Source organism: Natrix helvetica, assembly GCF_964273705.1.
Source record: "Natrix helvetica genome assembly, chromosome: 1".
Classification (NCBI taxonomy): Eukaryota; Metazoa; Chordata; class Lepidosauria; order Squamata; family Natricidae; genus Natrix; species Natrix helvetica.
Window position 1 is genome coordinate 196,681,471 of NC_138548.1, and position 23,437 is coordinate 196,704,907.

General features: G+C 40.2%; 1 protein-coding gene across 5 annotated transcripts in view; it reads right to left on the reverse strand.

The window, feature by feature from the left end:
• ATP2B3 (ATPase plasma membrane Ca2+ transporting 3) overlaps window positions 1–23,437 on the reverse strand; it is a 133,219-nt gene that overhangs the window by 78,096 nt on the left and 31,686 nt on the right. For all 5 annotated transcript variants that reach the window (XM_081934683.1, XM_081934679.1, XM_081934680.1 and 2 more), the window contains exons 2-3: window positions 5,806–5,971; window positions 5,392–5,696 (exon numbers count right to left, since the gene is read on the reverse strand). In XM_081934683.1, the coding sequence (XP_081790809.1) occupies window positions 5,392–5,596 (205 nt within the window). In that variant the 5' untranslated portion in view covers window positions 5,597–5,696; window positions 5,806–5,971. The remainder of the gene's footprint in view (window positions 1–5,391; window positions 5,697–5,805; window positions 5,972–23,437) is intronic.

Consider the following 23,437-nt stretch of genomic DNA (forward strand, 5'->3'; position numbering starts at 1 on the left):
GTGATTCAATGTAACTAGCTATAGAATGAATAAAAGGATCCTTGCTAGTTGTTGGTGCTTGGGGGGGGGGTGTTTTTTAAACACGCCCTAGAATAGGACACTAATACTACTCCTGATTGCTCCCTTTCAGTCTTAACCAGTTATGCCTGGTCTTCCACAAATACGACAGCTGTCACTAAAAGAAAAACAGATGGCCTTTTCCAAACTGGCCCCTCTCACCTTTGTAATCTAAACAATGTTCAGCATTTGGCCAGCTTTATCTTGGCATGGAACTAAGAGGTTCTAGCCTGGTAATTCTTGGATTGAAGACTTTGGGAGCAAACTAGGGCTGTATAGTTGTGAGGGATGATGCTCATGGAGAGGGAAGTGGTGTGATGGACTACAGTAATGCAGAACTTTGCCAGGAAGGAGGAAGCATATTCCAGAATGGAGGACAAGAAGCAACACAGCGTGGATGTGGACAAGAGTTAGAGGAAGACAGTAACAGATAGCCATACCCTAGAATGTCCCAGGGGATATCCAGTTGGGTGAGAGTAGTAAAGGTTTAGTCTGGCAAGATTCTGTCTATTACGTGTAAAACAATAAAGAACTGAACTCTGGCTAGATTGTTCGATGTCATTCTTGGGCTAAGCCTGACAACAATAGACTGGGAAGTCAAACAAGCATCCCAGAAGAAGGCAGTGGTAAGACACTTCTATGTCATTGGCCAGACAATTACATGTACATGAATTCATCAAGAGTTGAGCTCAACTTGAAGGAAATGTTCTTTTCTTTTGGAAAGTGTTGGTTCTAGATCAAAAAAGAACACTGATATCTTAAATCTTGCACCAAACACCAGGAAATATATGGATGCATTATATAAAACCCTACGTAATTTCTTTGTAAATAGTTTCGTTTTCCCTTCCACCCTTGAGCAAGAAATTTGGACATGTGATGTATCACTGCCATTACCAGGAGAAGAAAAATTCAAAACCCTTTTGGAAAACAGCTAAAGAAAGTAAAGCCAAGGAGAAAGGGTTGACTCTACCACCCTTAAACAAGTTGCCATGAATTGCATCAAGAATGCCTAAAATCTATATCTCAGAACTCCTACAATCTCTGCCCTTGTGATACTTAGGCTTAAAAAAACCAGTGGGCAATTTTTAGGCAATTGAGCTACAGAACAGGTGTTTCATACACAACCATATAATAGACCAGTTCTGTTTATTCAGCTTGATGACAACCTTGATTATGTGACTAGGGAACCTACAGAAATGAGCAGGCTAAGAGTTTTGTTTCATGGAGGGAATTAGAATTCATTTTCCCTGGGTGTCCATGCAATGTTAGGTTTAAGAGAAACCTTAGACACTTTTTCGCCCCTGCTGAGAAAATTATGTTGCAGTTTCTTGGAACTTCAAGGACTGTCATGGTTATTCACCACTGCTTAGAAATGCAATTTTCTTTTCTTGCTCTAGTCACCTGAGGAAGAGCCACAACTGGATGGGGCTTGAAATGGGTGAATGCATCAGAGGTATCAGAGCCCCATGAAATGGAATATTTAAAAGGCCCTGGAGATCCAGTAGGGCAGCCTAAAGCCAAAACCTCTGTGTCGGTTTGTTACTTTTCCCTGGGGATGAACTGAAGCGAAGGAAAAGGAGCTGTTTTGTCCAACCATCAGGGAAGAACGTAAAGCACTGGGTCAAACCACCTCCAGAATAGTTAAGCCGTCTATCTTCCATGGGTCACTAAATCAAGGCTTTCTGAATTTTTCAAGCTTTAGTCTGTATACAATCCAGTCAGGCAGCATAATTCTTGCCATGTCAAGGGAATCAAAGCCAAGAGATTTAGGTTAATATAGATTGATCTGTCTCCACTACTCTATTCACAATAGTGTGAAATTGGACTATCTTGGTAAATCTTTCCTTCAGTTCCTTTAAGCCCCTAAACGTACTAACTAGAATTGAATATAGAAGAGTGTTCTTATGAGCAAATATGCATAGAATTGCACAGTTAGTCATGGATTCTGCCCTTTTCTTTTGCTTTAACATTACCTCACATCAGAAGAGAATATTTTCCCAGTCAGGAATGCAAGAAACTTCCTGTAATAAGTCACATTTTTACATCCATACGACCAAGTTTGGATTATCACATTTGAGCTGCAAAAATGCAGACTTTCATTAAGATGTTAGAAAAACCTCTAGTTCTTTGCTGCCATAGAGCAGTCTTCCATGTTTCTGCAGCCCAGATATAATAACAATACGTTGGAACATAGTGACCAACCAAATGCTTCTAGTCAATCTCTATGCCGAGCATAAAGTCATTGGAACCCAGTCTCTTGTGCCCCACAGCCCCTTGCCTGTCATGCTGGAACTCACATATAGCAATAATGAAAAAATAGTTACTTGTAGCCTGAATTTCCTCCAATATGACTTTTAAAGTTATCCAATCTGGAGACAAGCTCTACAACTTTTCTGGTGGGTGGATTCCACCGTGCAACCACGTTCCGGGGGCAGAAGGGCATCTTTTAGTTTACCTTGAACCTCCCACCAAAGAGCTTCCTTAGAAAAGTCTTGTAACACTATAGTCACTTTTGTGGTTGTTACTATTATTACTCAAGTGGTGAGATGGCACGCTTCGCCAAGAGTGCCACTTTTTCAAGCGATTTGGAGTTTTCCCCAAGTAATCTGATTACAACAAGAAAATAAAATTCTAGGGCAGTGTTTCTCAACCTTGGCGATGTTAAGTCCTGTGGACTTCAACTCCCAGAATTCCCCAGCCAGCTGGCTGGGGGATTCTGGGAGTTGAAGTCCACAGGACTTAACGTCGTCAAGGTTGAGAAACATTGCTCTAGGGGGACATGGTCCAAATGAGTTGTGGCCAGCCCTCTAAGTCTTGGAGAGGCACTCTGGTGTTTAATGGATAATTGAGGACTCTGAGGGAATGGGAACGGTGCAATGTCATCACTAGGGAGATTGGCACTTGATTTAGATCAGCTCCCACTTGGAGGGCTTTTAAAAAGAAGTAAGAAAATGGAATCCTGTGCAAAATTGTGCTCTCTGCTGTTATCTGTGATTGCTGTCAGACTTTGGTAGGATAATCTCAAGTGGGGGTGGGCTTTGGAGACTGGGAAAAAAGGACACAGAGGGCTGTGGATTGCCCACCCTTGATCTAAATGAAAACTATTGGGAAAGTATAGAGGATAGACAGGTTATTGGACTTGCTCCTTTGGTCTATCCCTGTAGCTTTGGATAGAAGGAAAATTACATGGCTTTGTTCCTTTCTCTTACAAAGGCTCATAACACAGATATGCAGCTACCTCACATATATAGCACTCTGGTTATTTTATTCCAGCACAGGATTGCACAAAACACTTGTCAGATTTAGGCAATACGTAATCACACCCTTCACACATATTCAGAAGTTTCAAACTGCTTCCTTTTAATCATGTTCACCCTCCCACTCAAGTCTCTAGAGGCTGTTGATAGAAATGATGACAAATAAATGATCTAGGCAGACACTAACTATCATGACGAAGTTCGCCCTAGGCCACTTGGGAATAAGTGATTTAATTATATTTCTGTGTCAGGTGCCAGGACCGGATATTTTAAGGATGCTAAGCAAGCAATTACTGAAAATATAATTAATTCTAGTCAATTAAGCAGATAGATAGATAGATGATAGATAGATAATGATAGATAGATAGATAGATAGATAGATAGATGATAGATAGATAGATAGATAGATAGATAGATAGATGATAGATAGATAGATAGATAGATAGATAGATGATAGATAGATAGATCGATAGATCGATAGATCGATAGATAGATCGATAGATACCATGTTTCTTTTGGCCTTATTTTCAGGGAGGTCTTATTATTTTTGAAGTGCAGGAGGCGACGAGCGTGGTCACCTCATGGCTGCTGCTGTGCTGCAGTATTTTTTTGGGAGGGGGGGCTTATTATCCGGAGAGGTCTTATTTTCAGGGAAACAGGGTAGATAGATAGATAAATGATAGATAGATAAATGATAGATAGATAGAAAGATAGATAGATAGATAGATAGAGATAGATAGATAGATAGATAGATAGATAGATAGATAGATAGATAGATAGATAGATAATTGATGGATGAATGGGTAGATAGATGATAGATAAATAGATGATAGATGACAGAAGATAGATGATGAATGGATGGATGGGTGGATGGATGGGTGGGTGGGTGGGTGGGTGGGTGGGTGAGTGGGTAGGTAGGTAGATTGATTGATTGATTGATGATAGATAGATAGATAGATAGATAGATAGATAGATAGATAGATAGATACTGATATTGATATAGTCTTATGTACCCTAGGAAGCATACTCTAGGTGAGGTAAAGAGAACCTTGCTTTTTAAAAATTCTAATTCTTATGTCTGCATGAAATGGCTTTTCTGTAACAAATATGTCACATTGGTCTAGACCTCCATAGCATTGTAATTTGAGATGGTGCCTTCATTTGGAAAATCAAGCAATTCCACTTTGATGCCTCAAAGTTAAAGGGTTGAGGTGATCCAACTTGATGATACCAGGTGCTATCAAAGGAAGAGGCCTCTCTGCATGCATAGCATGTGTCCCCCAATCATTTTGACTTCCTGTTTGGGTAGCCAATCCAATGGCTGTTTTGACGGGGAACACAGCTTTCTCTTTGACTTTGTTTTGAAAGGGGTTTCGGTAGTGCCTCAACATCAATGCAGGTATATATACTCCTAAATAAATATTGCCACTAAAATCAGTAGGTCTGATTAATTTGTTAAGAAAGTAATGTTTTAATTCTTGGAATAATAGTAGATTATTTAGGGACAGGCTAGATTATTAGTGCTAGTTCTTAGAGGGTTAATGGGTTACACTATATAGCACTCTTAAGATATGTGTAATTGACTTTGAGATGGTGGGTTATAAGTCATAGAACAGTTGTAATATAAGCCTTTTAAAAGAAAGGAATGGCTACATTTTAGCAAGTTTCCATTGTGATATTGAGACTACAGGTATAAAGAGAGATCGAAGCATCCTTAAATAACAACAACTAGAACAATTTGACATTATTGAAAGTGGTGTACATGAAAAAGAAATTGGATTTAAACATTTTTCAAAGGACCCACTTAAGATGATAAAAGTTATTTCTTTGCATTCCTTAAAATGTGCAATCCTCTGGCAATTCTTGTTATATAATAATGCATTTTACTTTCCTTTATTTCATGCCACTGATATCCCTTAGATGATAAGGATTATGCATGCTTTTCCTTGCTTTCATCTGCAGTGGGTCCTAGGGAAGCACCTATTTATTCTGCTCCCTATGTCTTTGGGTCTTGCTCCCAAGTTCTGACCTGATGATCCCACTGATTATGAGCCTGCCCAAGTCATTTATCTGGTACCTTCAGTGGGGGAAGTCTTGAGTCTCCTGCAGAGCCCGTTGACATCTGTGTAGGTCTCCTGGACTTTCTGGAGAGCTTCAGCCCCACGCAACTCCATAAGGGAGCGCAGCTCCGACAGGGTGCATCCAAAACCACCTGCATGGTTCATTTCTTGCCGCTGGTTTTTGGGATAAAAATCCACAGAGCTGTTGGCCATGTCTCCCATGTTGGAAGTGAGCCGCAGCCCAGCTGGGTACACTGGGCAGAGGTGTGGGGGATGAAGAGTAGACTTGAGCTAGGTTAGTCTGGTAGACCGAAGGAAAAACCTGTGAGGAGGGGAACAGAGAAAGGCATACATTGGCCAGAAAGAAAATATCATCTATGCAAAAAATGCCCATCCCCACTGTTTCCTGGTTGCAAATTCTTCTTGCTTACCTGCTCAGTCCTGGCTGTCTCCTGGATTCATTCTATAGAGCCTCAGGGGTGGGGCCACAAGGTTTTCTAGAGGCCAGCCAGCCAGGGGGCCAAGCCATGGAAGAATCAGAGACGAAGGCCTTCTTAGAGCTTGGCACAAAAAGTGTTCCTGCTGCCCAAAGGAAACCTGTTAGAAAAGCAACAGTTGTAGTCAAGCTCCTGGCATTCATTCATGTCAGCAAAGCCTGAAGCTCTCAGGTCAACCAATGTCTGCAATGGCACATAGAAATAAATCAGGAATGTATAACTTCCATCAGCACAACAGCTACACTAGACTTAAGGGCTAATTCCCCCAAATAAGCTTGGCCAGGACATGTGTGTCTTTCTTCATGTGAAGAGTTTAAAGAAGCGTAATAGGTGCCTTTAAATATCACTAAGACTTTATCTTCCTTTTCTTTTCCTAAATGTTTTTTGGGGAATCCAGAGATCTGCAAAAAAGGGTGTTGGTGGTCCATGGGGTTTGCACCCTTCCACTAAGCCCCAATATATCATATTTAAATTTAAGCCAGCCTGTTGTATGAACTCAAACATTAATGTTTGCCAATCAACATTTTATGGCTTAATCAATGTGCCTCAGTCAAGAACTACAATTAAAATATAGCATAGTGTAGTATGATGTGTAATTTAAAATACGTTGCTGTCTCTCCAGTTTCCTTAACCTTTCCTGGTTAATCAGATTTAATTTGTTGATATTCTTTAAAATGCTATTTTCCCAGGAACAGCCTGCAGAGCCCAAGGGTCTGAATACATGTTGATATACTATAAAAGACAGCAAGATTAAAAAAAAAGCAAGGTTGTTATTTAACTACAAGCAGAGTTTGGAATCAAGGGATTAAATATAAACTATTTTGCATATTATCCAACCCTTCCATTGTCTTTTTAAATATATTGATAAAAGTGGGATACAAATTTACCAGGTTAATAAATCAAAGCTTCAAGCATTTGAATCAAGCAAGAAAAAGAAATTCCTCAATATTCTTTGTAACATACCATTTAAAAGATATAAGAATGTAATAGGTAACACACCCAAACACATGCACACTCACATATGCACAAACTATCTCACATCAGGGTTTTATTATAGAGCAAAACTGATAAATTGATAACAGGAATTGTCTTATATTCAATTCAAAGAGGGGAAATAAGTGCTTATTTCTAGATCTAACTGGTAAATGTACATAATGTTTGGAGAAAAAAATGAGATATCTGCAGAGTTCAGACTGTAATGTCAATTAATCTCCAATGAAAAGAAACAGGTCTCATGTTTGAATATGAAAGGCAAACAAAGCCTACAGTTTTCATATAAATCTGTGAGTTTCAGCCAAAAAAGAAAGTAGACTCCTAATTTTTAAGGAACCCGCATGAAATTGGTAAATTTACTTTAGGGCTCTATAATACTTCATATTCTAATTTTAAAAAGTGCTTTGGAACATGGAGATGTTTAAAATTTTCAAATTCTCAGTATGTGTGAGTATGTTTCCCAAGTGCTCTGTATCCAACACAAACACATGACATCTCTGAGTGAGTAGTGGATTTAAACCTGGATCAAGAACCAACCAAATCAGTCAATGTTGTGAATAAATCTTCATATGTGGAGGTAAGAGTATCATAGAGGGTGAGTTGGTAGGTATAATATAAGCATATATAGGCTTTAAGATGTATGGTGATCATACTAAATGATTCATAAGTAGTAAATGCAATTAGTGTAACATATCTAGATTCAACAAGTAACCCTATAATTATGGTTTCTAAATACCTCTTCTAAAGTTCAAGAATTTCCAAGACTCAACTCAATTCTACTCTGTTTATTAATTGCCTTTATGTAATTCATTCCAAATATATAATCTGCAACATTTTGAGACTATGGTCAGAAAGAGGGGATGGGATATTTGAGCAATCAAATGTTTGACTTCCAGTGCTGTCTTCTTGTCTTCAAAAAGAGCATATAAACACAAAACACCTAACGTAAATAAGGTATCTGTGTCTCATTATCTCCTGCTTCTCTCTTGAGGGTGAACATTTTCTTCATAGGATTTCAGAGAAACAAGGCTCTGGCCCAAGGGGGCTGCTACTATCAAGGAATAAAACACCAGTTTTCAGTCTTCCTTCCTTTCTCCCATACAAATGATTATTTTTTCTTCCTCTCAAATCAACCTCTACTAGGAAAGACCAAACACTGTACCCAGTATAACAGCATGGAGATAGTGATTCCCGACTATTTCCTTTATGTGAACTGCTTTACATGTATGTGACTTCTTGATGGTGCCCATGGAACTTCAAAATTAAATATATTTTTAAAATTAATATGATCAATATTTTGCAAGATATCCAACTTTCAGGAGAAAGTTATTCTGCTATCTGAAATATCGTGAAATTTCAAGTGAGGACACTAATCTCTTGCAAAAAAATTAAATGAAAATGCCAGTATTTTACAAGTTTTCAACCAAAAACACTGGTTGAACCAAAAATATCTTTCAAATTTTGGTAGCACTTGGGAAAGTGTAGTGGTTGAAACCCGGGACCACCTGCAGTATCTTCAAGGACCACCAGTGGTCCTCCAAGCACAGGCAAAAAACATAGATTGTACTGTACAGCAAGTTATTGACAAGGCAAAGGAACTGTCCAGGGTACTGAAAAAGACCTTTCAGCCAGTTTTCTGTTTACTATTGATTCCAAGATATTCAGACAAGTGGCTAATACAGTATTCATGCTCACATTTCCTCCATGATTTATTATCTATTCTGCATCCATAATTTATATGTGTAATATCATATCATATGATATTACACGTATAAATTATAGAAAATTCCCTGCTTAATTATTGCTGAAATTGCTTTGAAATCTATTGTGGTATTTTGTGTTAATACCATATTTCTATATTGCACTGTTCATTCTTATTTTAAGAGGGATGCTTTAGAAAAAGTTTAGAGGATACAGGTTTGTACATAGATTCCTCTCTCATATTGAATTTGCTTGTACTGTTCAGTAATCCTGTCAGTGAAAAAAAACCAAACATCAGCCATTCCCTTATTTATGTCCAAAAGAGACTGATTTTGTAGTCCAATGTGTAATTTATTATTTGTTTTTAGAAGTAGGCCAATCAGTAATGTTTTTGATTTTATCAATTATATAAACTGGGTTTCATTTGTCAATTCTACTATTAAAAGTTTAGAGTTGTTTTGGCTCTATAGCTCTGGCTCATCGTGGCATCATAGACTTATTTCAACAAGGAGAATTTTTGACTTCACAAACTATCAAATTGCTTGCGATGTATAAGAATAAGAATGTATTGCTATTGAAATCTCTAGTATACACAAAGTATATAAAAGCAAAAAGTTAAGGCTGTATTTTGATTATTTTTATTCTGCTACACTGAAAAAAAAAGGAAATTAATGCATTTTCTGTCTTCTTTTGTTCCCCTTACTCCACACTTCTCTTTCCTCCTTTTTTTTCCTTTCCCATTTCCTTATTATCTTTGTTTTCATTTGTATTTTATATTATGATAATGAAAATGAAATAAGTAAATAAATTGTTTAAATAAGTGAAAACAAGGCCATGGATAGGAGGTGAAAGTTATAGGCCTCTTCCATTTGTCTTCCAGGAATCAGCATGTAAAGAAATACTGTCATAAAATCTGAGATTTTCTATCTAGGGGTCGTGGTTTATCAGCTATGAATTTATTCTGTCCCCTTTAAATTTATTTGCTTAGCAGCAATCTCTCTGTCCCAAATCTCTTGCCCATCAATTTCATTTCATGGGATGAGCCTGAGTTTTACTGTTACAGGAAATAACTCTCTCTAGTAAACATAGTAATAGAAGGAGGGGAAGCTAGGAAAATAACATATGCCACTGTTTCCCCTGGCACAATGTTCTAAGGTTATTTTATCTTAGGCAAGGCAAAAACCATTCTACTATTTGAGTAGCCAAATCAAGAACTAAGCTCCTTGATAAACATATTGATATATGGACGTAGCATGTCACAGTTCTAAAGCAACATATAAGGGCAGCCTTCCCATTCCCTTTGGGAATCACAAAACCCAGAATTCCTGAGCCTAGATTGTGGTGAGATGGTTTAAAGTCTGCTCCCCACCATGCTGCAAGTAGACTCGATAATCAGAGCCCATAGGAAGAGAGGATGCCTTTATAGTGGCAAAGTATCTTACCTCTGTAAATCATTTGGGGATCATCCTTCCCTACAACAGATAAATGAACAAACTGCTATTCTTACACCCACCAGAATCTCAATGCTTAGTCCAATTAATTGGCTGTTTATCCCCTTTGGCCATGAGAATGACCATACGGATGACACAGGGAGGTTTTTTTTTACATATGATTCTGGAGGCAGAAAATCATCCCTTGTTATGATGAAGTCAGTCAGAGGTATATTGTCTCTGAAAATTAAGGTAGGCATTAAGAAATCTTCCTTTAAAAAACAACAACACAAATTTCCACTCATTATAGCACGTCCATAACAGTATTGTTTTTTGTTTTTTAATGTTTAAATAAGTTTAATTAATTTTTTTAAAGAAATCTTACTTTTATCTATTAAAGAAACCATTTAAAGTACTTGATCTTTGCAGCAGCTGGGATATCCCATGGGCGTACAATCCACTTGACAGTGTGTTATTTTCATTTTTCCACATTGGAATAGAAAAGATATACTGTATTAAATACTTTGTATATTCAGCAATGGCTATATAGAAATAATCATAGGATCAATAATAACTGGAATAGTAATAATGATAGTAGGCACAGCAACGATCCAATGAAAGGAAAGTTAGAGGCTCAACTATAAAGTGGATATACGATTTGTTGGAAAGTTATATTTAAACTGTTTACATATAATAGCTCTGTCCAGAATAACAAATAGGTAAACTGATAAACTCTTATAGGACTAACTTGCCTACTCAAACACAAGTAGAATTTTGTCCAACAAAATAAATGCATGTCATATCAGTTTCCTTGGAAACAGGGTCAACAACCTCTGGTAACCCCCACTAGAAGGGAACAAGTGAATTCTTTACAGGCTCCTAGGGGTGCTCACCACGTGTTAATAACAGGGGAGAAAGAATCAGATCTGATTTTTGGATGATACAAAAGATATACAAATTGCAATCAATTATGGAGGGCATACATCCTTTTAAAATGATTTTGTTCTATTAAAATATTCAGCTGAAAGCAGTTAAATAAAATAATGAATAGAAAAATCAATCATAAACTGTAAGAGAGCAGAAACAAATGTAATCAGAATTAATGACCATGACCTTGGCTTTGAGGTTGTTGGGGAGAACAGCAGCCATCTCATTCTATATCTTCTCTTTGCAAAAAACAGCAGAATCTTCTGGCACCTTTAGGGTTAATGTATTCACTATTACATAACCTATTTATGCAACAATATTAAATTTGTTGGTCTATAGGGTGACACTGGACTCCTGTCTTCTGCTGCAGTAGATCAAAACAAAGAGCCTATATATACTGGGCAACGCAGGTGCCCTATGACTGTATTACATTAAAATCATAGGAGAAATACTGGTTAATATTCTACTATTGACCCGGCATCACTGCACATTGATCACTGAGAGGACAGGCTTAAAATACTTTCCCCCAATGTATATTATTTGCTAGCATTGATTGCAGAGGGTATATGTATGTGGAGGGAGCACTCTGACTGACATATGATCTCCTGGTAAATATTGCATGGTGTTTTCTGAATGTAGATTTCATTTGAGAAAAGGCTGCAGGAAATATATTTTCAAGGGAGGCAAATATATCAATATGACTTTTAATAATTCTTGAAAGAGCCGCCAAAAACTCAACAAATATTATTGTTGTTGTTGTCGTCATCATCATCATTATCCTTTGGCAAAGGAAACAGCAAGATATAGCACTGTATTCAAGGAAAAGGAACTTTTGCTTCTCAGCGCCTGTCTAAGGTATACTGAGTAAAGCTTTAAATGCATTTCTATATGAGATAGGATTCTGGCAGGTACAATTTTGCACTTCACTTTAAACATCTGTAAGGAAGCCACACCACTGAAATTTTGTTTTCTTACTCTTAGAATATCTCAAAAGGATCTTTGGTCTATGATGAAGTGGTCACTTCTGCATTTTGGGTTACAAACTTTTAAATGAGCATTTACATTTTGAGTTTTGAATGAACCTCTGATGCCATACTTCTCAAAAATCATGTGGTTAGAATAACTATCAATACAGGTAGTCCTCGACTTAAAACCATTCATTTAATTACTATTTGAAGTTACAGCTGCACTTTAAAAGGTGACTTATGATTGCTTTTCACATTTAGGATCGTTGCAGCACCCCTGTGGTCACATGATCAAAATTCAGACATTTGGCAATTAGCTTGTATTTATGATGGTTGCAATGTCACCAGGATCATGTAATCACCTGAGACCATCTGAAAAGCCAAAGTCAATGGGGAAGCCAGATTCACTTAACAACTGTGTTACTAACTTAACAACTGCAGTAATTCACTTAACAATTGCGGCAAGAAAGGTAGTAAAATTGGGCAAAACTCACTTAACTATTGTCTTGCTTAGCAACAGAACTTTTGGGCTTAATTCTGCTCATAAATCGAGGATTACCTGTATAGGGTAGATACAGGAGAGCAGACTCCTGGAATTCAGTTAAGAAGACCAGTGCCAATATTGTGCTAGGAAAATGCTGGTCATTATCTGTCACTCTAGCCTTCTTTGCAGGGAAGCTTTCTTGGGGAAAGAAGAGCAATTATGATGAAGAAATGCAATAATTGCATTTATCACTATGAATTGACAAAAATCATAATAATTGTTTGCATTTCTGCAAATAGTGCTGCCATTCAGAGCAAAAGAAGGAGAGGAGAGGAGAGGAGAAAGAAGGGAAGGGAAGGAAAGGACTGTTTCTCTTTTGAACAGTTGACAATTTAGCATCCTTCTTCCTAGTCTGTCTTCCCCCAAGGAATTTCCTTGCATCACCCTGTTCCCTTGCCACCTTAGAATATACTCACACTATTGCAGTAAATTAAGCTCAGAATTAAAGTTACTAAGCAAAATTCAAGGAAACTGATTCTGGATTTTGGACTACTCTATCTCGTCACTAAATCACATCTCAGAATCGATTGCTTTCTTCCAGAGATTTTCTAAAACCTGGCATCCCTGCTTATCCTGCTTATGCACCACCCTTATCGCAGTGGTGAGGAGCATCTATTTCCTTCTGTAAACTGTATCTGTAATTTTCCCTCTTGCTGCTTCTCTTCTCATCATTTTGTTACATCTCTAACCTGACAGTGCTTTGGCTAAGAGAGACTGACTCTGCTCATTTTCTTTCACCCTGGCAAGGTGTTTTGCTAATAATAGCACAGTTCGAGATTAAAAGCATCTTAGTCAAAAGTTGGCCTGGACACTATGGGACAAAAGTCAGTTTTGTCCTCTTCTATCTCTGGCATCTCAGCATTCTTGGCTGTAAGTGAAGAGGAGCAGACCAAAGAGGACAACAGGACCTGGAAAATTCAAGGGGATTGTGGGAATCTGTCCCAGTGTCCTTTATGGCCAGCTCATTACTGCAAGCTGATTTTTAGCCTCTCAAATCCAGTCTATGAAGCTTTACCTAGAGAATAGACATAGACCAGGGGTGTCAAACTCGATTTCATGGAGGGCCGTATCAGGGTTGTGTTTGACCTCAGGGGGGGTGGGGCGGGTGTGTGTGGCCGGGTGGGCATGGCCAGCTCATCATCACTCATGTCAGCTTGACGTCACTCATTTTCAGCTGCAACATCCTCCTGCAGCCTCTGCCAGCGAAAACAGAGCTTGCAGAGCTCCGTTTTCATTGGCAGAGGACTGCAGGAGGCTGTTGCAGCTGAAAATGGAGCCTGGGAAGATTGTTTTCTCTGGCATAGGCAACACAGGCCAGTCCTTTGCTGTTTCCAGGGCAGCCCCATGGGCCAGATCTAAGCATCCCGTGGGCTAAATGTGGCCTGCAGGCCTTGAGGTTGATACCCCTGACATAGACGGATATAAAAACCCCTCCCCATTTTAATGCACAGCATACATTCCATTCAGCAATTATATCCTCTCTTTAATTTTTCTCTCTCCAAATCTTTATCGCTACTTTTCCTCCATCGCAGGAGAGGGTTGGGAAACAGATCAGATCCATTTCAATTTAGTTATTCGGATGCAGATTTCACAGTCATGGTGATTTGATTTCTAAATTGGTCGTCTTTGGATTTTTTTTTTTTAAAAGTGAGCCCTCCTAAACTGATTTCATTCTATTTGGAAAGCGGATTGAACCAGGGAAAAGGTATTTTTGTATGTGCACAAAGCGACATGACGAATTTGATTCAGCCATCTGATGTGGAAATTTAATTTGATTCAGTGATTTGATTAAATCACTATTGGATTTCCGAACGGAATGGACTGTTTGCAAATGCAAGGCAGTTTGGAATTTTAAAAATAGAGGAAAATATGATACATTTGACCTTTAAGAGTGTTAGTGTTGTGTCAGGTTCAGAAAAGAACGGGAAAGGTGTTTGTGGTGCCTCTCCTTCCACCACCTTCAATTTAAGAGACTTTTGCTCACTCCAGATTTATCTAAGCCCAATTTAAAACAACCTTCAGAAGTTTCTCCCAGTTGATCTCCCTAAAGATACTATCTGGATGGCACTCAGTTTGGGAAAATAGACCTTTCTTAGGGCCTGCTAAAGCGAAGGTCTAAGCCCGCAAGAAAGGCACCACTTTAATGAATATTGGTCAATACCTTTTGATTCCTTAAGCATTTCTCTCAGCCTTCAAGCTGGACCAAGTGACTGAAAGGGAGGGAAGACTAAAGCAATGCCTAGTTCAATGGTGACACTGTGAAGCTTGTATTTGAGCTGCACAAGGCTTTAAACATTTATTTACACTTTTAAAAACACCCCTCCAGCCTAAGAAAAAGACCTGAAGTATATGGAACGAGAACTCCTTTTGGTTGCCACTGTATCACCAATATAGGAAAAATAAGAGGAAGCTCCACACTCAATCAGAGCATTGCTCTGTATTACAGTAGATTACCTAGATGGAGTAGCAAAACTCCTGTTCTCAGACAGGATCTCTTAAGCCTTGCCTGGATTTGCTCAGCTTCTGACTTTCAAGGTTAGTGTCCCATGAGCATTCTGCTCTGTTCTGTTTGTTCTGTTCTGTTATCAGGTACTAAGAATCAGGACCACACATCAGTGGTGGGTTTGGGATCCCGGTGCAACCGGAACGGTGCAACGGGGCCAGGCATCCACCACATGAACGCACACAGTGTACTTACCACCTGCAACACCTCTGTGATGCTCCAGCTGCTCATCAGAGGCGCCATATGCTCTGTGTGCATGAGCGGAAGCCCCAAAAACCTCAAATACCAGTAAGGAGCGCGGACAGGCAGGTGGGCCCACCGGAGCACCGTACCGGAAGAGTACCCGGGCTCTACCGGTCGTAACCCACCACTGCCACACATGTTAAGTTCCAGTTAAGAAGATGTATTGCTCATGCCTGTACACATGAATTTGACCTGCTAGTGTTCAGCAATAAATTGGCACAAGATAAGAGTCAGTGGAATTCGTGTGTGTGTGTGTGTGTGTGTGTTAGACATGGATTGCTTGTGACAATATATTCTTTATAATAAAAATTTTATTGGTTTTTCAACATTTATAGGGAAAAGGGTAAATGGACAGGTATACAAATTTTGGCAGTTGCAAAATGTGACAGGCGCCCCTCCCTCCATACTCATAGTATACATTTATATATAATGCATTGGTATATAATTGATTACAATCAGCATAATAGTTCTATTACTAAATTCAATCAGATTAGACATTACAGTATAAAATCCAGATATAATTCCATTATCACTTTCTGTCAGTTTATAATAATATGATTTTCTTGTTTATTTTTGTGATCTGAGTCTTCTTGCTATTGCCCCATCTCCCTCCACTGGCAGAGCTCTGGCCCCTCCCGTGTCCTGCGTGTCCGTTGTAGTGTCTCGTGTTTTTTCTAGGAGTGTTTTGTTTTTTTCCATAAAGGCCTGCGCCTCTATGGGTGAATTGATTCTGATTCTTGTCTCCTCCCAGAATATCAGCATACCTTCAGGCATCAACCATCTAAACCACACCCCTTTCTGGTATAATTTATTCGCTAATTGCGAATAATTCTTCCTTTTTTCTCTAATCTTCTTAGGGATCTGCTTCAGAATGGTTATCTCCATATCATGGTATGTCAATGCTTGCCCCCTTTGTACACCCAGAATTTCATCTCTTGTGCTTTTTCTAAGAAATTTAATGTGAACCTCCCTGGGTACATTGTGTGTTCTAGCATAAGCTGAGTTCACTCTATAAACCAGATCTATATCCCACCCCATCTGTTGTTTTTCTTTGTGTGTGTAGTCAGCCAGGATGTTTGTCATGATGTTCCTTATGTTTTCCCCATCTTCTTCTATAACATTTTGAAATCTAAGGTAATAGGACATTCTCTCAAATTCTATTTTCATCTGTTGGATGTCAAGATCTTTGTTCCCTTTCTGCACAGCTTCCACCCCCCCCTCACCTCCTCCACCCCCCCTTCCACAAGATTCAGTCTTTGTGAGTTCTTATATATTTGGGCTTGATTTTCTTTAATTTCATCTTTCATTTCCCTTAGCTGTTTCTTGATTTCCTCCTGGCCCTGTAAAATTTGTTGAAGCATTTGTTGAAAGTCCATCTCTGTAGTCTTAGGTTGCATCAGTTCTGTTATCTTTGGCTGTGTGGCTGGACTGGATGTTGCGGATGTTGGAGCAGAAGTGGCAAAGCCAGGTTTTCCAGGAGGTGGTCTTTTGGATGCCATCCTTTATAACGTTAAAAGTTCAGTCCATATATAAGATAAACAGTTAGAAAAGAAGGGTAGCCAGGTGAGTTTCGGGAGCAGAAGAACCAGGCAGAAGAGAATCTCTCTAATAAGTCTGGCAATAGATAAAAAGTTTCCCCTAGAAAGTTTAAAAAATACCAATCCACAAGAGATTCCTCTGGGAGACACGGAGACAAAGACCGGAAGCCTGAATTTTAAAGGTGGAGTCAGGTTTCACAGTTCATAAAGACAACGGAAGTGTGCCATTTTGCCCTGCCAGTTTTGGGCACAGAGGCATAACAAAGTTTTTAAAAGTTCCAAAAGTCCTCAAATCACAGTAATATGTAGAATTAAATTGAAAAGAAAATCATCTCAGCCTGGGTGAGGCTTCATTCGTTGGCTCTCCCCCCTCCTCCTTCCCCGGGGGCTGAGAGCAAAATTGTTCCTCGCCGCTTGTCCAAGGGGGGGGGGGAAACCCCCCTCCCTCCAGCCGCGCCTCCAAAATGCTCCGAAAGTTATTTTAAAAAAGCTGAATAATTCTTCGTGCAGAATAGGGAATGAAGAGAGAAGCAACCTCACCGCACTGCAGCTGCTTCCTTCTATTGTTGCATTCTCCAGTCGGCTTATAGCGAGGCGCGAGGCGCAGGAACGCGAAGCGCCCTCCGAGCTTGCTCCCCGGTGCCTTGGGCGCGTGAGAGACCTCCCGCCGGCCGCCGCCGCTGCAGGAGTCCTCCGCGATGCCGCCCCTCCGGCAGGACCCCTCTGCGGGGTGTCCTGTGCCCCCCAAGGAGTGGGGAAGCCCACCGGGGAGCCGGAGCGGGCAAGGAGCTGCCCGTTGCCGCCGCCGCCGGAACCGGAACTCCCGCTTGTGACAATATATTGACTCCAGGCTAATTCCTCTCTTGTCTCTGCCTCCAGGCTCTGTCTATTCTATTCTATTCTATTCTATTCTATTCCATTCCATTCCATTCCTTTCCATTGTCTTGTCTACTCTACTCTACTCTACTCTACTCTACTCTTTTAGTTATTAAATTGGGGGGGGGGCTTCCATTTTAAGTGAAGCAGGAATCAGAAGGGACATGGTCTTTCTCCATAGTGCAGGGCCCGTACTTCTAAGAGGTCAGTCTTGGGCTGACAACTTTACAATGCATTAATGTAATTCTACGAACCAACTGAGGGGCTTTAAAAGCTATTGCTGCATGTATTTGGCTGCCACAACCCTGTTTTCTTCCTTCTTGACTCTCCTATCCCAATCAATTCCTATTTTTATTCAAAATGCATTAGCTTAAATTAGAGAACTTCAAATTGCACTGAAGTGCATCACGTGATGCTTATTCCTTTTTTTGTTGTTGTTCTTTTTTTTTACTTTTGGCAATCTGCATTAGGATTTCAAGTTCATTTCACTCTAGGAGATAACACGAGTTAAAACCATGGAAACCCCTGGCAAGAGTGTGGAAGGAGCAACCTGAGTGGTCTTCTTGAGGCTCCTGCTCATGAGCCGAATCGGCACAGTCAGCGAGGGAGTCTGCTCAGCTGAGCAGGGGCACTGAAGTGCTGCATGTCATTCTCCTGTCCAGAAAACATAGACCAAATCCTCTCCCATTCTTCCACAGGGAAAATATTGTTACATGTAGAAGAACCACTGGCTGAAAGAGTCGTAGCCTTCTTGCTCTTGTACTATTAGCAGCCTGAAGCTGGAAGACTGAGAAAAAGGTTACTATCTGTCTGCATCGACGGCATGAACCAACCAACCAAATAGTTACATCCTGGACCTTTCTTCAACCATTCTTTTAATCTGGCGGTGAATGTGTGCTAATAATTTTATACATTCTCCTAAAATACCAGAGGAGGCAGCTAGGCCTCTGGGGGGGAGCCATGGATTACTATCCCCGCAGGAAGGAGGAGGAGGAGGAGGAGTAAAAGGAGGGACAGGAAGAAAAAGAGAGGATGTCACGCAGGCGTTCTTTTTAAGTCGAGAGGAATTGAAGGTATATGTGGAACATCATCCTTGCAGAAATAATAAGGTTGCCCCCCCCCCCACGACATTCTTTCAAAAAGCATGAAGACATGGTTTTTGCCAGCATGCCAGAGACCCCACCAAGTGGTTGGTCTGATTGTTATCGTCAGGGTTATCATTATACTTTGTCAACCATGAAAGACAGGGAAGGGCTTTCATGGTAGCCCCCACTTATTGACTTCTTGTTCAGCAACCATTCGAAGTTACAACAGTGCTCAACAAGAAGACTTATGGCCGGTCCTTGAAGTTGTGGCTATCGCAATGTCCCCACAGTCACAGGATCATGATTGGGGCACTTTGTAACCAGCACACAGTTACAGTGGTCACAGCTTCCCGCAGCCACATCATCACCACTTGTGATCTTCACTGCCAGCTTCCAATAAATCAAGTCAATGAAGAAACCAGCCACCACCTGATGTTGTGCTTAATGACTGCGCATGGTTCCTTAACAACCACAACCTGAACTGTCATTGTACACTGAAGATCGCATTCAGTTTCATTGTGCAAGGTGCAATGACAATAAACTAAACTAAACTAATACAACATGCCTGAAGAAACAGCAATTCTCTAGTTAAAGGTGCTGTTCTCAAGGAGATTCCTCCCCCTGTGAGCGGCAGCTCCATCAGGTTCATCTTCAGAGCACAGAGCCCTTCAGAGACTTCAGGAGATCTGACTCTGCCATGCTTGTCCCCATTAAGGCATGAGGCAAGGAGAGATGAGTGGCAGTGATGGCCTGTGCTGAACCAGGATGAGAAAGAAGAGCCCTTAGGATCTCAAGACCAGACAATCCCTCTCCTTCATTACACTGGCAAATATACTTACACATGCACCCCTGACACAGCAGCAAACAACGTGCCCTGCCCCTGAGGAGAGCTTGCATCACAATAAATATGGCTGCCACTGCCTTTTGGGTCGGCCTTTCCTCCAGTTTCCCTTTAGAGCAGGCCGTACATCGTTAACACGATCTGTTCTACTTATTCTAGCTTTCACAGTTTATAAAATGTATTTTACTCATTCCACATTATCCCAAGCTGGGCAGCAATTTAGATCTCCTTCTTTCCGTTTGAGCTGCCTCTATGGCATTTGCTTTTGGGCAGGGTTGTGTGTATGCTTTACAGATATGTGCAAAAAGGAAATGCAGAGGAAATCAGTTTTGCAGCTTGCAGTGCATCCTCTGTTCCTGCTTCAGATTCCCACAGAGCAGTGCTGAACTGAGCCTCAAGCAGTAGCCTTTTACCCAATTACCTCGCCCCCATCTAAACTGCAGGCTAAGGTTGGTTTTGCTTCCCTTTGCCTGTTCCTTCCATATTATTTTCCTCCACACAGCTCCTTCCCTCTATTTTAGTTTTGATACCCATCAGCCACAATCAGCATGGTCTATGGCTGAGGAAGATGAGCGACATAATTCAAGGTTAAGCAACATCATCCTAGTGGAATGATTTCCCAGAATGCATTGGAGACACTGGAAGGAGACACCTAGGTATCAGGGAAATATCTCCAATACTGAGCTTCCAGTGTGAGAGATGAGTAACCGGCCTATGGTAAGCCAGCATCTCTAATGAGATCTTGAAGATTGCAAAAACTGCCAGAGGCTGAGATCTGTGTGAGTTTCCGACTCACTCTGCTTTTGCCTTCTTTGTTCTCAGATCAACAAAAAATCTATTGTTGGCTTATCTCCCCCCCCCCCCGCCCCCAAGCAACATTGGCAGAGGAGAAACTGTCTCATGAACAATTTGCCATATACATTTCTATTTCTTCAGTTCATACTTGAATTCCAGATCGTATATGGTTACTCTAGTTCTGAAGTGAAACTTACGGCATTTTGGTCTAGTGGTTAAGGTACCAGACTAGAAGCTAAGAGACTGTGAGTTCTAGTCCCGCTTTAGGCCTGAAAGCCAAATCGGTGACTTTGAGCCAGTCACTCTCAGCTCACCTCACGTTGTTGTTGTTGTTGTGGGGAAAAGAGGAAGAGGAAGAAGTACTGTGCGTGTTTGCTGCTTTAAGTTATTTATAAAAACAATAAAAGGCAGGGAATAAGCAAACAAATAAATTTTACTTTTGCAGTTTGCTGAATGCCTTGAGAAAATCCTTGTTCTTTTCCAAAACATGCCAAGCCTCAATAAATGAATTTGAAAAGAATTTCTTCCCTGACCATTTTCTTAGGATGAAGATAAAACAAAATAGCCTCTTGGAGACCAGTCAAGCCAGGAAAAAGCAAGGAAGAAAGGCATAAGGCAGCAAAGTCATTTGCACAACTGCTCAGCTGGAACCTAGCCATTGCTGAAGCAACATCTCTCACGCTGGTCTTCATACTGGACAGCTCCCCAACTAATCTGAATTGCTTTATCCTTGACCAACTGGACATTCTTGATAAAACAAGAGTCGATGCTTCAGCAGGCTCAATAGGAACAGAATGTTACTAAAACACACTTTTGAAATAATCTGATTTTTCTTTGCTGTTTATTCCTGAATATATTCATGGATTTAAATAGTCCCCTCATCCCCAGCCTTTTGCTGGAATGCAACATGGCAATCTTACAAGGTTAAAATGTCCGTGCAGATTTTGTTTGTGTGGCAGTTCAGATTATCATAGTTAATAGGCCGGAGAAACATTGTCATATGATGCTGCACAGGGGCTGGTGAGTTGTATTTAGCCCTGGAGTAGATTTGTCAGATCTCAACATATGCAGTGAGGCTGATGAAATAGGATTGGTGTCTGAAGAATGAGGCCTTCCATTTGTTGTTGAACTACAACTCCCAGCATCCCTTAGCATTAGCCACCTTACCTCAGGCTGCTAAGAGTTGTAATTCAGCAACTTCTAGAACAGTGTTTCTCAACCTTAGCGACTTTAAGTCCTGTGGACTTCAACTCCCAAAATCCTGGCTGGGGAATTCTGGGAGTTGAAGTCCACAGGACTTAAAGTCGCCAAGGTTGAGAAACACTGTTCTAGAAGGCCAAAGCTCCATCAATTGCCCATGCATGGAGATGGGTCTGTTTAGTGATTCTGGAGGGGAGTTTGAATGACCTGAATGTGAGGCAGGCAAAAGTTGATAGCAAAAGTTTTAATTAAGAAAAGGTATACAGGTAGTCCTCGACTTACATTTAGTTCATTTAGTGGCCATTCAAAGTTACAACAACATTGAAAAAGTGACTTATGACCATTTTTCACACTTATGACCTTTGCAGTGTCCCCAAAATGGACATGCTTGGCAACTAGTGCATATTTATGACTGTTTCTGTGTGCCAAGGTCATGTGATCCTCTTTTGTGACCTTCTGACAAGTTAAGTCAATGGGGAAACTGGATTCATTTAACAACCATGTTACTAACCTATCAACAGTAGCGATTCACTTAACAACTGAGGCACAAAAGGTCGCAAAATAAAGAAAAACTCACTTTAAAAATGCCTCATTTAACAACAGAAATTTTGGGCTCAGTTGTGGACATGTCGAGGTCTACCTGTACTGAACTTTTATTCGTTCTACTGGAGGCCCTGAGAAGCTATATATTCAGAGTTGTTTAGAAACCTGTCAGATCTGTATTTAAGATAATTTGAATTAAAACAGAAGCTCTCATTGTAAGATGGAATATCAATATTAAACAAGTAAATTGATAAATTCATTGATTATGGGAATCAATAAGTACCTTATTTTCAACCCTTTTTAGCCATGCTATCATCCCTCATAATGCTACCCAAACTGATTTAACCTACAGCAAACAATCCTTGGGGTAACACAATTTTAGCATAAATTTGAAGAAGACAGTCCTCATGATGATGGTACTTTGATTTAAATTAAAAAGCATGAAAGTGTTCAATCCTAAAAACGCAAAATGTGATTACAGGACACATGTGAAAGGAGGGAGCTTACCAGGATCTGAAATTCATCTTTATAAGTAACTGAAAGTATGAATTGCTTCCCAGGCCCCCTATCTTTACAAAGCCCCTTTTCTAAATAATAGGGTTTTATTTAACAGTTGCCACTGAAAGGGAATTCTGAAGTGGGGGGGGTGGGGGGTGGAATACCAAAACCTAATCATAGGCTTCTCCAAGCAACTGCCTTCTCAGATATATTGGGATTATAATTCCCATAATTCCCAACCTGCAGAACATTCCAACCCATTGGCAAGACTCCAGCTTGTAGAACAATGTTTGGATCATTTTCCCCCCATACTTGTTCTATTCTACACAATGGGGGAAAAGATAAAAACTGAGAATCTGTCTAGTTTGAAAGGACTTTCAATCTGCAAAAATGATGGCTACCTTTAGTCTTCTGAGCTGCCAAACACAAATGTTTTACCTCTTTTGTTAAACTCAGAATTGCCCTTCTTCCTCCACACTTTTCTCTCTCCCATCCCTCCCTCCTTCCCTCTCCCTCTCCTTTCCCTTCTCCTTTTCACCTTTTTTTCTGCAGCACAGATGCGGGCTGTGACTGGTGGCACAGAGAGTCTATAAACATCAGCCGCCTTGCCATCAACACCCAAACCTGAAAGGCTGCAACAGGGTTCTGCATTTGCCCATGATTACACTATGTTCTTGGCAGAAGGAGACTTGGGGCAGGATGCTACCCAAAAGGGGGCCTTTTTTCAGGGCTTGTAGAACTGTCCCTCGGGAAAACCTCACCTAAAGCGTACCTCTTCTCTATTCTTCTATTGCTTTTCTATTTTTTGCAAGTTTTCGAGATGCGTTTTTCAAACCGTTGACTATTTTAATTTGCCCTGATGATTTGTACAATTCATACAATTA